The 16380-nt window shown below is 38.9% G+C and overlaps 3 protein-coding genes across 3 annotated transcripts; all 3 read left to right on the forward strand.

Moving 5' to 3' along the window:
• The first annotated feature begins 1929 nt into the window (after nt 1-1929).
• Nucleotides 1930-5284, forward strand: LOC137913658 (extracellular calcium-sensing receptor-like). The gene is made up of 6 exons (XM_068757295.1): nt 1930-2129; nt 2220-2496; nt 2817-3623; nt 3698-3925; nt 4129-4252; nt 4386-5284. The coding sequence occupies exons 1-6, from the start codon at nt 1930-1932 to the stop codon at nt 5282-5284; spliced, it is 2535 nt and encodes an 844-aa protein (XP_068613396.1).
• An 853-nt stretch (nt 5285-6137) lies between these two features.
• Nucleotides 6138-9424, forward strand: LOC137913657 (extracellular calcium-sensing receptor-like). Its single transcript, XM_068757293.1, has 6 exons — nt 6138-6343; nt 6503-6788; nt 6932-7756; nt 7857-8087; nt 8273-8396; nt 8526-9424. The coding sequence occupies exons 1-6, from the start codon at nt 6138-6140 to the stop codon at nt 9422-9424; spliced, it is 2571 nt and encodes an 856-aa protein (XP_068613394.1).
• A 1617-nt stretch (nt 9425-11041) lies between these two features.
• Nucleotides 11042-15274, forward strand: LOC137913649 (extracellular calcium-sensing receptor-like). Its single transcript, XM_068757287.1, has 7 exons — nt 11042-11187; nt 11283-11571; nt 11739-12551; nt 12650-12877; nt 13009-13132; nt 13291-14175; nt 15255-15274. The coding sequence occupies exons 1-7, from the start codon at nt 11042-11044 to the stop codon at nt 15272-15274; spliced, it is 2505 nt and encodes an 834-aa protein (XP_068613388.1).
• Nucleotides 15275-16380: the final 1106 nt, after the last annotated feature.

Here is a 16380-nt window from a genome sequence, read left to right on the forward strand (position 1 = left end):
TTTCTGTGAGGAGTTTGCATGTTCTCCCCGTGTCTGCATGGGTTCTCTCCGGGTTCTCCGGCTTCCTCCCACCACCAAAAACATGCATCTTAGGTCCAGGTCCTTATTGAAAAAGAGAATTAATTCTCAATTGACTTACCTGGTTAAATAAATAACTAAAAAACTCAAGTTACAAACAGGATCAATGCAACCACTATCTGCTGAGCCTCACCGCAACTCCACACAGGCAGGAGGAGAATTAAAGATCTTGCTAAGAGGTCAAGCAGTTGTTTGTTAAAAGGTGCATAATAAGAGTAAGATAATATTTCATATTTTCTATTGTATTTTAATTCCAACATAGTAAGGCTCTGTGTTCAGTGCATACCAAAACAATCAATAAATTAAGAATATCTAATAATAAGGAAAGGATGCTAGTATTAAAAACAGATAGGTAACTTGTCACAATTAAAATAGTATCGGATCATCTTTTCATTCTCCACTCATAGCGACCTTTCTGGGCCATAAATAGTGTATATTTTGGTTAAAAGGTATATTTTGTTGTCGTAGAAATACTTTTGACTCATGCATAGTTTGCCCGCGATCCTCACACTTTTCTTGCACATAAATGGTATGTTAGGGTACTCAGACTAAGTAACATTGCATTTTAGTATTGCTCTTCAGTGGAAGGCGCATCGTGTGAAGATAACTGCGAGATGAAAACACAAATGTCTAAAACATTGCATCTTAAATCTAAGAGAGAAATGAAAGACAGAAATGATTTGGGATGATGTGATTTGTATTTTACGGTTGGGGTTAGGACAGTGAATCCTCCTTTGGCCTTCAAAAACACAAAACCAAACTAGATTTTACTCAAGTGAGCCCTTACAATTGCCTGCAGGGTTCTGGGCTGTCTTGCATGACACCTATTGATCCCATGCTTTCGTCTTTGCCTCTAAAGTTGATCATGTTGATGAAACTAAATTAACCACATTGAGTTTGCTGATATTCTGCACATGGATCACATTAATCCTGACATACATCAGGCCTCCTGGCATTTTCACAGTGAATATACTCTTGTGTATTTGTATAAATAAGCTACAGCCCAACACAAACAAACATCTGCTATACTTCACAATCAAATTACATTTAGAAATCAGTTTAAAAGCAATTATAATCTATATTTAATTTCACAACTATGTCCTATCAATACAATTATATTTTACATTTTAAGATGAATAACATTTTGGCTTCTCTTTTTCCATATTGACATCTAGACTAATGCCACATATAGACACTATATTTCAGCTCAAAATTGTCACTTAGTAGACAATCACATTTTACTTTACTTTTAATGTCATAATATATCAAAATCATCGAAACAATCTGATACTATGGAGCGTTAAATACTTGAAAATATTCTAAAATGAAGAACAGTGATAATTGTCTTTTGCTATATGGTTGATTGGACAGTACAATGGAAATTCAGTGTTGAACACTGAATTGCACAATTGCAGCCAGTTTGCAACAAAAAGCCTTGCTGAAGGGCACAATGCCAGTCTGTAAACATACAGGTATACCATAATATTATATGATTTACCTAATATGAAAAACTGGTGAATCAGAATCTTCTTAGATTGTAATACATCTGGGGGGAAAAACAAAGTTAAAGAAAATGGTTGAACGGTTTTAGGACATCCTGCTGACAAAACAAAAACAAAAATAAATACACGGGCAAAAATGGAACCGCCTCGACTGCTGTAAAGAAGAATAGTAATATGCTCTGACATCATCACACAGTGATTCGATGAGGACCTCAATCATAATAATTTTCATAATATAAAGCACCGCCTATTTAAAAGAGAAACGTGTCTTGCTCAACGAGAGAATTACACTAGAATTACTCTTACAAATTTGTGTTTTATGCGCCAGGTTTGTGAATGTGCCTTTGTGATGCTGCTGTTTATGCTTTTTATAAGAATTTTTGAAGCAATGGGAGAGACAACATTCTGTGAGATGCTGGGGAGCCCAGAATTTCCTCTGTTTTCTAAGGAAGGACATATAACTATAGGAGGAGCTTTTTCCATTCATAATCAAATGTCAAAGCCTCAGCTTTCCTTTATAGATACTCCAGAACGTCTCACATGTTCCAGGTACTTTTTGTTGTCTAATAATCTCTAATATTTTGTCAGATGTTTGTCAAAACAGATGTAAAGTCACAATTTTACTGTCTCTCTTTCAAGAATAAATTTCAGGGAATTACGTTTTGTCCAAACAATGATTTTTGCTATTGAGGAGATCAACAATAGCAGCTCTCTGCTTCCTAATATCACAATTGGTTATAAGATATTTGATAGCTGTGGTTTAACATTGCCTTCAACTCGTGCTACAATGGGTCTAATGAATGGACAGGAAAGGTACTGCTCTAACCAGTCATCCGTTCATGCCATCATCGGCGCTTCAGAGTCCTCCTCAACCATTGTGATGCTACAAATTTCAGGAATTTTCCAAATACCAGTGGTAAATATTTCTACACTGTGCTCCTTTTTTTCTTTATTTTTGATTTATTGCACAATAATCCTTTATCGACAGTCTAGATCCCACCATAAATGGACACACCAGAATTTCAATTAAGTTTATATGTTGTAAAGATTGAATACTGGTAGTATTATAATTGCTATATGGTGTGCTATGGTTTAGTTTGGGTTTGTCATAGTTTGCTGATATGCATCAGATTGAGTTTTGAATCGGAAATATAATCAGTAAACCTTTTTCATCATCATTCGCTCATTACCTAAATTTTATTAATGGGTTTTTGCCTCCTTTTTCGTTTACATTAGATCAGCCACTTTGCCACCTGTGCTTGTCTGAGTAACAGGAAGAAGTACCCGTCCTTCTTCCGAACTATTCCTAGTGACTACAATCAGAGCAGAGCTTTAGCAAAATTGGTCAAGCACTTTAACTGGACGTGGGTTGGCACAGTTCGAAGTGACAATGATTATGGCAACAATGGCCTGGAAACATTTATCACGGCTGCAAGTCAAGAGGGGGTTTGTATTGAGTACACAGAGGCCATTTCAAGAATTGACTCGAGGGATCAGATTGCTAGGGTCGTCAAAGTGATTCAAAGTGGCAGTGCAAAGGTTTTGGTCGCCTTCCTCGCTCAAAGCGAAATGGACATTCTTCTTGAGGAAGCGCTGAATCAGAACTTGAGTGGACTGCAGTGGGTGGGCAGTGAGTCCTGGATTACAGCAGGTCATCTTGCCATTGAAAGGTATTCTGGAATCCTTATGGGGTCTCTGGGCTTCTCCATCAGAAAGGCAAAGATCGCAGGCTTGCAGGAGTTTCTTTTGCAGGTTAACCCGAGTCAGGACCCTCAGAATAATCTGCTGAAAGAATTCTGGGAAGTCACATTCGGTTGCAGTTTACAACCTGGTCTAAGAGGCCAGATCCATTGCTCTGGCTCTGAGAGGCTACAGGATGTTAACACCCCTTTCACAGATGTGTCTGAGCTCAGGATATCGAATAATGTGTACAAAGCTGTGTATGCTGTAGCTAATGCAATGCATAACATGTTAAAATGTGGACAAAGTGGGCAAGCTGTGAAGAATTCATGCATGTGGAAAGCTGATTTGGACCCGAAACAGGTAACAGGTGACCTTCTTGCAGTACATCATCATTTCAACAATTCACATTATTGACCACTATTCTCTCTTGGAAGGTCGTGAAACACCTTCAAGATGTGAATTTCACTTGCCAGTCAGGAGAACGAGTCTCTTTTGACAGAAACGGTGACCCTGCCGCAACTTATGAGCTTATCAACTGGCAGAGAAACGAAAGAGGGGACAGTGTATTTGTGACCGTAGGTAGCTACGATGCTTCACTGCCAAATGGAGAGCAGTTTACTATGAATGGGATAAACATAACATGGGCTGCTGAATCCGTAAAGGTATCACATGTGCCCGAATACTACAAATATGTACATGTCTTTGTACTGTATAATTTAGTGTGCAGGCTATAGCATGACAAGGGTTTCACCTTAATTGAGATGAAAATAGTAATGACATAGCAAAGAGTTGTATAAACTGCCCTGTTGCAATTTCAATCCTGTATGACAGAAACAAGAGTAACTGATATGTTGTGTTGTTTCAGAGGCCCCAGTCTGTCTGTAGTGAGAACTGTCTGCCAGGTTTCCGGCAGGCTGTAATTAAAGGAAAACCCTCCTGCTGTTTCTCCTGCATCGCCTGTGCTGCTGGAGAGATCAACAACTCCAGCAGTGAGTGGAAGCCTTTCTAACAGTCAATAACTATGTGATAGTTCTGCAAAATCAATGCTACATCTGTATCTCACCAAGAATCTACCATTGATCATTCCCCTGTAATCTCAATTTGAGCTTGTTTTCCATTCAGATTCTGCCGAGTGCTCACGGTGTTCATTGGAGTTCTGGTCAAATGAAGATCACAGCCAGTGTGTTCCTAAGGCTATTGAGTTCCTGTCTTACAAAGAAACCCTGGGTGTCCTCCTTGCTGCTTTCTCATTGTTTGGAGCATGCTTGACACTGCTGGTGTCATGTGTCTTCTTTTGCTTTCGTCACACACCTCTTGTTAAAGCCAGTAACTCTGAACTAAGCTTTTTGCTGCTCTTCTCGTTGACTTTGTGTTTCCTGTGCTCTCTGACCTTCATAGGCCAGCCTTCTGACTGGTCCTGCATGCTGCGACACACAGCTTTTGGCATCACTTTTGCTTTGTGCATGTCTTGTATCTTAGCAAAAACCATTGCGGTGGTGATCGCTTTTAAGGCCAAAGGGCCAGTAAAGGCCGTTCCACAGTGTTCTGTCTCACTGCAAAGAACAACAGTTTTCAGTTGTACTTTATTGCAGGTTTTAGTTTGTGCAATCTGGTTACATCTTGCTCCACCGTTTCCCCATAAAAATACTGCTCATGCCACAGAGCGGATTATTCTTGAGTGTGATTTAGGTTCCCCCCTGGGGTTTGGGGCTGTGTTCGGTTATATTGGACTCCTGGCTGTGCTTTGTTTTTTCCTTGCTTTTCTGGCTCGAAAGCTGCCTGATAATTTCAATGAAGCCAAGCTTATCACATTCAGCATGTTGATATTCTGTGCTGTCTGGATCACTTTCATCCCAGCATATATCAGCTCTCCAGGGAAATTCACTGTGGCTGTAGAAATATTTGCTATTCTGGCTTGTAGTTTTGGGTTACTTTTCTGTATCTTTGCTCCAAAATGTTATATTTTACTCTATAAACAAGAGAAAAATACTAAAAAACATATGATGGGGAGAAACCATTAAAAATCTGAAATAAATGTGCAGAACCACCTCCAATGTTGTGATTAAAACTTTTCTGATATTTACTAAAAGATTTGGAATTAGCAAGAGTTTTAAGACCACATTAAGCATCCTTACATTTCTTGAAATGATTGTCACTATACTTTTTAATTATTTTCAGATTTTATTATTAATGCCTATTTATTTGGAAAAGGGAAATAATGTTTCTTACATGAAACAACTTCATATATGTATTTGTTGTTGTTGTTTTTTTTTGGAGCGGTGTTGTTATTAAAAGGGTAAAATAATTTCAGCATCTTGGCATTCCTGAAATTGAATTCAGTCAGTCAGTCCGTCTGTCTAGCAATCAAATTAGAATTGCATGTGCCTATTTGGAGTTGCTTTGAGAAGTATCTGGGATTCATAGTGGCTATTTTCCACTAACTAACTTCGGGAATTACGCGTAAAAAATAAAGTGCAGATTCTAGTTGGATGTGATACAAGATGTTTAGATTCCTTGGAGCTTCTCCAAATCTGATGGCAACACTCTGAATTTAACATAAACAAAAAAATAATAATTCCTGATTCAATTCAAATCGATTTTTTTTAAACTGAACTAAAAATGAGGTATTACACATTAGATTTAACTCACAAAAATTTAAGATGACATACACATATTGGGGCCATTGGCAGATTGGTTACTCTATATGTCAGTCACAGCATGAGCGCTGTCATTGGCGGAAAGAAACATATATGGTGTAACCAAATATCTAGAACTTTGAGGTTGTTGAGGCCTTTAAAAACCCCGCTGTGTTAAATGTTCACAGTTGAGGTTTCATGTTTGAGCCTTGGGTGTTAAATATCACTGTGAAAAATTATGCTGCTGATAGCAGATGTGGCACTTCTTTTCCTACTGGCTATAAGAGGAGGGGATCCTGTGTGTCAGACATACGGGACAAAAGAACACACTCAATTTTCTAAGGAGGGAGACATCAACATTGGAGGCATTTTTTCCTTCCACCAGAATCCAGTCATTATTGATCCAGCTCTCCAGTCGGACCCTGGAAGAATCCAGTGTGAAGGGTAAGACACTGATGACATTATATATGACTGTAAACCTTACTACAATTACAGAACTGTATGTGGATATACATTTTGATTGAACATTATGCATATATTTTTTTTTTTGCTTTTGCCCTTTACATTTTTCAAAATAAAAGATTTGCCATTTTTTTCCCCCAGACTAGACCCAGGAGAGCTGCAATATGCATACACTATGATGTTTGCCATTAAAGAGATCAACAACAGCTCAGTGCTGCTGCCAGGAATGACACTGGGTTACAGGATCTTTGACTCCTGCCCGAGCATCCCTCTGTCCATTAGAGCATCACTAAACCTAATGAATCAGTACGAGATTGGGGAAGACAGCTGTACCAATCTCTCCACGGTGCACGCCATCATTGGTGAAACTACATCCACCTCCACCATAGGTATTGCACGTACCACGGGACCTTTCCATATACCCGTGGTGAGTGCTCGCTGCAGTTTTATCCATCAATACCTTTGTGTTTTTAAATTAGAGGTAAAATAATATCTTAATGTTTTGCTATGACTACTTAATATTAGCTACCAAAGGATGTGAAAATGTGCTATTTCGTATATGTGTTTCAGATCAGTCACTCAGCAACTTGTGCATGCCTTAGCGACAGAAGAGACTATCCCTCATTCTTTAGAACCATACCTAGTGACATCTATCAGAGCCGAGCCTTAGCAAAGCTTGTGAAACACTTTGGCTGGACATGGGTCGGAGCTATCAGAACAAATAGTGACTATGGGAATGGTGGCATGGCCACTTTCCTGGAGGCAGCAAAAAGGGAAGGCATATGTGTTGAGTACTCTGCCGCTATTTACAGAACTGATCCCAGGCAGTGGTTCTTAGAGGTGGTTGACATCATCAAGAAATCCACCTCAAAGGTAATAGTGGCATTTGCTGATGGCACAGACCTTGACATACTTATTAAAGAGCTTCATGCCCAGAATATGACTGGTCTTCAGTGGATTGGCAGCGAGGGCTGGATCACATATCGCTACATTGCCTCTCCAGAAAATTATGCTGTCGTCCAGGGGGCATTGGGTTTTGCAGCACTAAATGCTCACATTCCCGGACTGCAAGAGTTCCTGGCTAACAGCAGGCCATCCACCATGCTAGGAGACCAAGGACTGGTGGAGCTGTGGGAGATGGTGTTCGGCTGCACGCTGACTCCCAGAGCAGACACTCAACCTCAGGATTCAGGAGCAGCCTGCACAGGGAAGGAGTCTCTGTGGGACACAAATACACGCTTCACAGACATTTCAGATGCCAGTTTGCTGAATAATGTTTACAAGGCCACATATGCTGTTGCTCATGCATTGCATATGCTACTTACATGCAAAGATGGACAGGGTCCTTTTGATAACAATACTTGTGCTGATAGAGAAAATATTAAACCGTGGCAGGTAAAACAAAAAAAAATACATTTGAATAATAATTGCTATGCCTATATAAATACTACTGTCTTAATCCTTATATTTAAATAACACCATTGTTTCCCTACAGGTGTTGCATTACTTAACACAGGTCAATTTTACCACTAAGATTGGTGAAAATGTATTTTTTGATGATTCGGGTGATCCTGTGGCGCGTTATGCACTGGTAAACTGGCAGATGGATGAAACAGGCTACATTCATTTTGAGACCATTGGTTACTACGATGCCTCAAGGCCTGAGGGTCAGCAGTTTCAAAGAAAGGAAGGTGTGAGAGCTGTGTGGGCAGGCAATACTTTTGAGGTAAGAAATTATAGACAACCTTTTCTTTTCAGAAAGATAATTATGCATTTACCCTTTTTGTCAAACAACTAAAAAAAACGACACACGTGACTAAGTCATATTTCAAATGAATACAAAAAGTAATCCTCCTAGCAATTGTGAAGGTTTTCTTTTAAAGTTTGCATAATTCTGTTGCTGGAACGCAGGTCCCGGCCTCTGTTTGCAGTGAGAGCTGTTTGCCAGGGACCCATTGGGCTTTTTTCAAGGACAAGCCGATCTGCTGCTTTGACTGCATCCCCTGTGCTGTTGGCGAGTTCAGTAACAGTACAAGTGAGACAGGATTCCTGGTCTTTACTTTAACCGTGATCATGTGCCTGTTGGGCAAGATCACTCTCACCACTTTACTGGTATACATGAAGATGTGTGTACTGTGCAGCCTAAACATATTTATGCTTTCAGATGCAGTGAAGTGTGAGACATGTCCTCCTGAGTACAAGTCCAACAAAGAGAGGAATGGCTGTGACTTGAAAGCTATTGAGTTCCTCACCTTCAGAGAATTGATGGGTATACTGTTGGTCACCTTCTCTATCTTTGGGGCCTGCCTGGCAATGACGATAGCCCTGGTATTTTTTCACTATAGAAATACTCCTATTGTGAGGGCCAACAACTCTGAGCTGAGCTTCCTGCTGCTCTTCTCTTTGACTCTGTGTTTCCTGTGTTCTCTGACCTTCATCGGACGGCCCTCTGAGTGGTCCTGCATGCTGAGACACACTGCGTTTGGCATCACCTTTGTCCTCTGTATATCTTGTCTGCTTGGGAAAACAGTCGTGGTATTGATAGCCTTTAAAGCAATGCTTCCAGGCAGTAGTGTAATGAAGTGGTTTGGGCCTAAACAACAGAGGCTCAGTGTTTTGAGTTTCACTCTCATACAAGTTATAATTTGCATACTTTGGCTGACCATCAACCCTCCCTATCCCTTCAAAAATATGAAACGCTATGAAGAGAAGATCATCCTAGAGTGTGCCCTGGGATCACCTGTTGGGTTCTGGGCTGTGTTAGGGTACATAGGACTCTTGGCTCTCCTTTGTTTTGTTTTGGCTTTTTTGGCTCGAAACTTGCCTGACAATTTCAATGAAGCCAAATTTATCACTTTCAGCTTGTTGATATTCTGTGCCGTCTGGATCACGTTTATCCCAGCTTATGCCAGCTCTCCAGGAAAATTCACTGTTGCTGTGGAGATATTTGCAATTCTGGCATCAAGTTACGGAATTCTGTTTTGCATTTTTTTACCCAAATGCTACATAATTTTGCTAAAACCTGAGAACAATACAAAGAGACATATGATGGGTAAAGTGTAAAGTGACAGCAATAGATTTTATTCAATCAGCACAATATAATATTCTATACATTTCTTATCTGTTTATTTGTCCATTCTTAAATAATTATTACCGGTATATAAAAATCAGATTTTAGGTCACACTGTAATTGCAGCAATGTTTTTGGGAGAAAGACTGTGTGTGACAAATTAAAAAAAGTTTAATAATTTCTAATAAATAAATTGGTGGTATATCATCAAGCAACAATGCTTTGATTCATATTTCATGAAATAACATTGTGTACAATAAACTTTACAGATTTTGAAATCTGGAAATCAATATTTTAATCAGACATGAAGATTAATTTGCAAGAATTGGAATGTGATTATACAGCCCTTTGAGCAAACCAAACAACATGATCATTTCATCAGAAATTGGTAAATCTTTCAAAACAAACACTGGTTAATTTATATTCTTAAACATATATGTGGTCTTTAAAATGATCCTAATGATTTATATCAGAAAATTGGTGCAGCCTTCATTGTTTAAAACCTAAATTCATTTTCACTTGTAAGGTGGCATTCCTGGAGTAAGAAGGGAGGAAAAGTGGCATGCATTGTCAGCAACAATAAGTACGTTCACAGAGAATTATAAAGTCAGAAATAACTAATTACTAAATGCCCAAGATAATTGTAATGTTAGATGAGGGACTCATCTAAAATGGAAACACGGAAAACACCTATTTTGATCATGTCACGTACACAAACCGTGTGCAGCAGGAGCATCATTACTTCCACTCTACTGGGGTAATACTGAGGATAATGCAGTGTTGTAAGCGAGTGCTCTACGCCAGCAATGTCTTGGCCTCACAGCACCTTTGCTCCCTTCCTCGATAGCCAAATTCAAATCATGTGTTCTTGTTTTATTGTAAACTCATGTTCAACCCAGTTCTACAGGGTGTCTAGAGAGTATCCCTGTATCCATTATTATTCATAATTGAAAAAAGAAGAAGAAGCAGATGAAGCCTTTGTTGCCACTTTCAGTTCAAAACACATACACCAAAATGATAAATAATGAACTGAATCTAATAGTTGTTCTCTGAATGAAGTCCGTGAACAAAACTATGACTCCGACCTCGCTCTACTGTTACTCAACACAGTGCTGGAGGAATTAATGATTGGTCAAAGTGGAATTATCCTGGGAGTTAAAATCTAACTATGATGACAAAGGTTATACTCAAGTCATCGGGAAAGAACTGAAGTTTCCTCTTGATCTCCATGAAGCCATATTATTATTGTCTATACTAATAAATATCTAATAATAAGATGAATATTTTAACAGATAAGATTCCAATTTTCTTCTATATTTTGACTCAAAAGCATTCTTCTGTTATGGCAGCTCACTAGCCGTCCCCCTCCCACCCTGATAATACAAGTTATTTATCAGAGCAATGCATTCTCCACCCCCCTATCAACACCTGCCAGTAATCTCATTTGGTTTTAGTATCCGCTTGTCTTCTGAGAATTTACTGGACCTGTATGTTGATGTATATAAAGCCCTGGCAGGCGCTGTTAGGCTGGTTGGCCTGACATACCGAGCAGAGCTATGCCCGCGCTGAGGCTGCTCCAATTATTCCTGCTGATAGGGAAATGCTATTCTATGTGCCAACTCCAGGACGCAGCGCTTCCAGCTGAATTTGCCCAAGATGGGGATCTAATTATCGGAGGCATATTTTCTTTTCGTACAGGGCAGGATTACGTAGTTAACAGATTTCAGCGCATTCCAGAAGTACGGAAATGTAAAAAGTATGTATTGATAGGTTTGTGTAGTTGAAATAGTTTGTAAGTAATTTACACTGCATTGAAAATAATACACTATTTTCTATTTTTCACAACAACAGCTTCAATTTTAGAGAATTTAAATTTGCTCAAACAGTGATATTTGCTATAAATGAGATCAACAAAGCTCCTGAAATACTTCCTAACTTTAAACTTGGCTACAAGATCTATGATAGCTGTGGAACAATGGACATACTGAGAGCTGCACTGACACTGGTGAGTGGAGGAAAGAGAAACATAAGCGACAACAACTGCACCAAAATTGACACAGTGCAAGCTATCTTGGGACATTCAGGATCAAGACCCACTATTGCTTTTGCACAAGTTGTCGGACGGTTTCAGATACCTGTGGTAAGACAGGAAGATCACTCAAATGAATGACTTTGAATTGAACTGTGTAAATATGCTGTTGGAACTATTTGCAATTCATATTTTAATTATGACTGTACCGTGACTTGAAAATAATTTAAATATTTCCTCTTTCACTGCCACTAAATGGTTTAAATCCTTCATTGCAGATCAGCCATTTTGCCACTTGTGCCTGTCTCAGCAACAGGAAAGAGTATCCCACTTTCTTCAGGACTATTCCTAGTGACTACTATCAGAGCCAAGCCCTAGCGAAGCTCATCAGGCACTTTGGTTGGAACTGGATTGGAGCTATAGCTGTGGATAATGAATATGGCCTCAATGGCATGACTGCTTTTATCCAAGCCGCACAAGAATACGGAGTTTGCATCGAGTATTCTGAAGCGTTTTCATCATCAGATCCACCCGATAGAGTGCAACGAATTGTAGAGATCATTAAAGAGGCCACATCCAAGGTGATTATGGCTTTTATGTCTCACAGAGAAATTAAGCTGCTGGTTAAAGAGATGCATAAAAAGAACATCACAGGACTGCAATGGGTTGGCAGTGAAGCTTGGATCACAGACCACTCGCTGACTGACATTGAGGGGCATGGCATCTTGGTGGGCTCACTAGGCTTCGCTGTCACAAGAGCTCAAATCCCGGGGCTGGAGGAACACTTGAGGCAGCTCCACCCTTCTCAGTTTCCAGAGAGTCAGTTTGTCAGGGATTTCTGGGAAGACACATTTTACTGCAATCTGAATGAAAACATGAATACACATAGAAAGCCCTGCAATGGCTCAGAGAGCTTACGGCATATTCAGTCACAGTTCACTGATGTGGATGATCTGAGATTCACCAATAATGTACACAAGTCGGTTTATGCAGTGGCTCATGCTCTTGATGACTTGATTAAATGCAAGCCTGGTAAAGGGCTCTTTTCCAATGGCAGCTGTGCTGATATGAAGAGCATTCAGCCATGGCAGGTGAGGGCGCAAGTTAAATGTAACAGTGAAATAACGCAAATGATAATTGTATGTAAACTGAATTGAATTGAACCCTGTATGTGAATACTTTCCTTTAGGTTTTGAACTATCTGAACACTGTGAATTTTAACACGAAGGAAGGGGAAAAGGTGTATTTCGACAGCAATGGAGACTCGCCTGCAAGATATGACCTTGTTAATTTGCAAAAGACAAACAAGGGAACCATGGAGGGATTAACAGTCGGCATTTATGATGCTTCTCTACAGGAGGGTCATCAGTTTGTCATGAAGAACAACCCGGGTGTCTGGGGAAATTTTATTTTGAAGGTAAATCAGAGATTGAGGTTTGAACCTCTTAAGTGATTCACTGAAAATCCTTCTATTGGTATGATATACTGGAATGGTCTGTTTTCTAAGTACATTTAACTGGATGGGGCGCATGGAATTGTGTCTCAAAGGTGCCTGTATCCGTGTGCAGTGACAGCTGCCCCCCAGGAACTCGGAAGGTCCTCCAGAAGGGAAAGCCAGTTTGCTGCTTTGACTGTGTACCCTGTCCAGCAGGAGAAATCACTAATTTAACAAGTAAAAACACGATATACTAGTACTCCCATAAAATGTATTCCAAGTAATACACGGGGTGAAATTAAATAGAAGAGCAGAACTTTAGTTGTTGACATCATTGAGCTCTGATAGCTACACATCTAGTTCATCATTTCCCTTTCTTCGCTTCTGTTCCACAGATTCCATACATTGTACGAAGTGCCCGCCGGTATACTGGCCGAATGAGCAGAAAGATGCCTGCACCCCCAAACCAGTTGAATTCTTAGCACATGATGAAATTCTGGGAACAATGTTAGTCTTGTTCTCTGTGCTGGGAGTTTTTGTAACTATCCTCACAACCATAGTTTTCTACTGCCACAAAGAAACGCCGCTAGTGCGGGCCAACAACTCTGAGCTGAGCTTCCTGCTGCTCTTCTCTTTAACGCTGTGCTTCCTGTGTTCAATGACCTTTATTGGCAAACCCTCTGAGTGGTCCTGCATGCTGCGACACACAGCTTTTGGCATCACCTTTGTCCTCTGTGTCTCTTGTGTCCTGGGGAAAACAATAGTGGTGTTAATGGCCTTCCGAGCCACACGCCCAGGCACCAGCGCCATGAAATGGTTTGGCCCCACAAAGCAAAGGCTCAGCGTTCTGACTTTTACTTTCGTACAGGTTTTAATTTGCATACTTTGGCTGACAATCAATCCTCCTTTTCCTTTCCAGAATCTGTTGCATTATCAGGACAGAATAATCCTAGAGTGTGCTTTGGGATCAGCGATAGGCTTTTGGGTTGTTCTTGGATATATTGGACTTCTTGCCATGCTGTGTTTTATCCTCGCTTTTCTGGCTCGAAAACTTCCCAATAATTTCAATGAAGCCAGATTCATCACCTTTAGCATGTTGATATTCTGTGCCGTATGGGTCACTTTTATCCCAGCTTATGTTAGCTCACCTGGGAAGTTTACAGTCGCTGTAGAGATATTTGCCATTCTTTCCTCCAGTTTTGGTCTATTGTTTTGCATTTTTGTACCAAAATGTTTTATAATTTTGTTTAGGCCAGAGAAAAACACACGAAAATACCTGATGCGAAAATCATAGAATAATGATGCATGATTTATCATTGTTCAAATCAACTAGAATAATTTAGTTAATTTAGCTACATTTTATTTTGCAGCCACAAAGTAGTCTGTTTCTTCTTTCTATCACATAATGTATATGCAAATTTTATTACATTTAATTTGGAAAAACACCAATCTATATTGAATACATTTATTTTAAAAAAGTGAACACTGCCCACCCATAAGGTTTCTGACACTATTACAAATAGGCATTATTAAAACAACTTCAAGTACTGTTTAACTTTAAAAATATGAGGTACACAAAGTATAATAACATTTGTTGTCCCTTATCTGTAAAATTGCATTTGGAACTGTTAACTTATTATTTACTCATTTAAAAAAATAAGAGTGAGAAACATGGCATGAAGCACAAATAAAGTACAGATCTGATAAATCTACTGCAGGGTTTAAACAAATAGTTGCCGAATTCCTCAAAAATGTGTAAAAATGCGTGTTGTTCAAATATCCAATTGCATAATTCAATAGAAATAAAGTTGAGACAAATCCTAACAGAAAACCCACAAAGAAAACAAATAAGATAATAATACCCCATCTGTCTTGAGGATGACTTACCGGTAATTACTTTGTGGCTTGGCTCTAGTGGGAAACTGACTGCAGGGCAAACATAACAAGGGATTACTTCATCCATTAAAAAAACAAAACAAGAAGAACAGGTGGCAAACTGATTCAAGATGCTATAATAATTAACATCATTGTTGCAACATATAAACATTACATGTTGCAATACCTAAGGGTTTATTTTGATCTCTCCTCTCTCCTTGTTAGTTTATTCCTTGAGGTCTGACATAATCGTTTTGCTGTTGTTGAGCATATGACTGAACTAACTAATTTAAATGTGGTATTCTTAAACCTAATAATAAAATATATGTAGCCATTGATAATATACAATATCATACATTATCATAGATATTTAATGTTTTAGTTAGAGAAGAAGAAGGGCCCGGATTTGCTTTCCTTTCATTCTATATACAGTTTCTATAACAGCTTAGGTTCCAAATGTCTGGAACATGTTTACTTCACAAGTTTGGGAAGTCATCATCTTAAACAAATACATTAATGTCCTATTTATTCTTATACTACAGATGTTGACAGTGAAATTCAACATTTTAAACAAGCTCCTACAACATAACGACTGCAGCAAACAAATCTATCCTACACATCAATCACAAAACATGTATCTGTGAGTACTGTACATTATTTTACGGTAGCAAATTTAAATAAAATAAAGATAAATAAAGAATTATTTTTTCTTCTTTTTCTGCTGACCAACTGTTCATCACATATGTCTGGGAAGACAAGTTTGAATGTGCTGAAAATGAATCTGCAATTACAAAATTAAATGGATGTTGGAACTTTGAAAGGACCAGAATGATGACGAACATATTATGGAACGTAGTTGGTGAAATCACCAATAGCTTTGCTGTTGTACACTGAGAACTCTGCTTCTTAAACTCTTTGACTATATTTTGATGATTTTCTTTGTCTGGTGGCCCTCTCTCCATCATTAGTTAACCCTTTATAGGGCATGCATTGAAATGCATGTAAAAACTCAAATGATCTGTTTTTAGAATTAAACCAATTTTTTAACATTTCAGTGTTCCGGGTTATTTAATGAAAATTACAGACATAATTTTGTTGAAGTATTCATTGTTTATATCCATTGTTTATATCCAGCAAAAAAAAAATATCTGGAGACTGATTCATTGTCTTTTGGAAAAGGGCCTAGGCTTAGGATCAAGCAAGGTGCTTTTTTGTCAGGTTCATTTTTTATGCAAGAAATATGTTTGCATGTACCTCTGAGAATGACCCACCTCCACATGAGCAGCAATGAAGAAGCTATAAAATACCTTCCTCCAAAAATCCAGACTGTGCCAAAGGCAAAGCTCTAAGATGACAGTCACTTTTTTTTCCTTAACACTATTCACTTGCATCCTGGCATCTGGTGCATGGCTCAGACTGACCCAGTGCACTGAGCTCAATTGGAATGGGCATGGTGAAGAGAGAAAGGGCTTCAACTCAAATGCACCAAACAAGAATGCTACTATTTTTGAAAAAATAAAACATGCACTTAGGGGTGAAAGGTGAGTAAACTGTAAATGTAAATGTTCTATTTTTTCTGTTCCTCCACTATATCTGGCTTATTATGTTTT

This window comes from Brachionichthys hirsutus, unplaced genomic scaffold (assembly GCF_040956055.1).
Source record: "Brachionichthys hirsutus isolate HB-005 unplaced genomic scaffold, CSIRO-AGI_Bhir_v1 contig_987, whole genome shotgun sequence".
Taxonomy (NCBI): domain Eukaryota; kingdom Metazoa; phylum Chordata; class Actinopteri; order Lophiiformes; family Brachionichthyidae; genus Brachionichthys; species Brachionichthys hirsutus.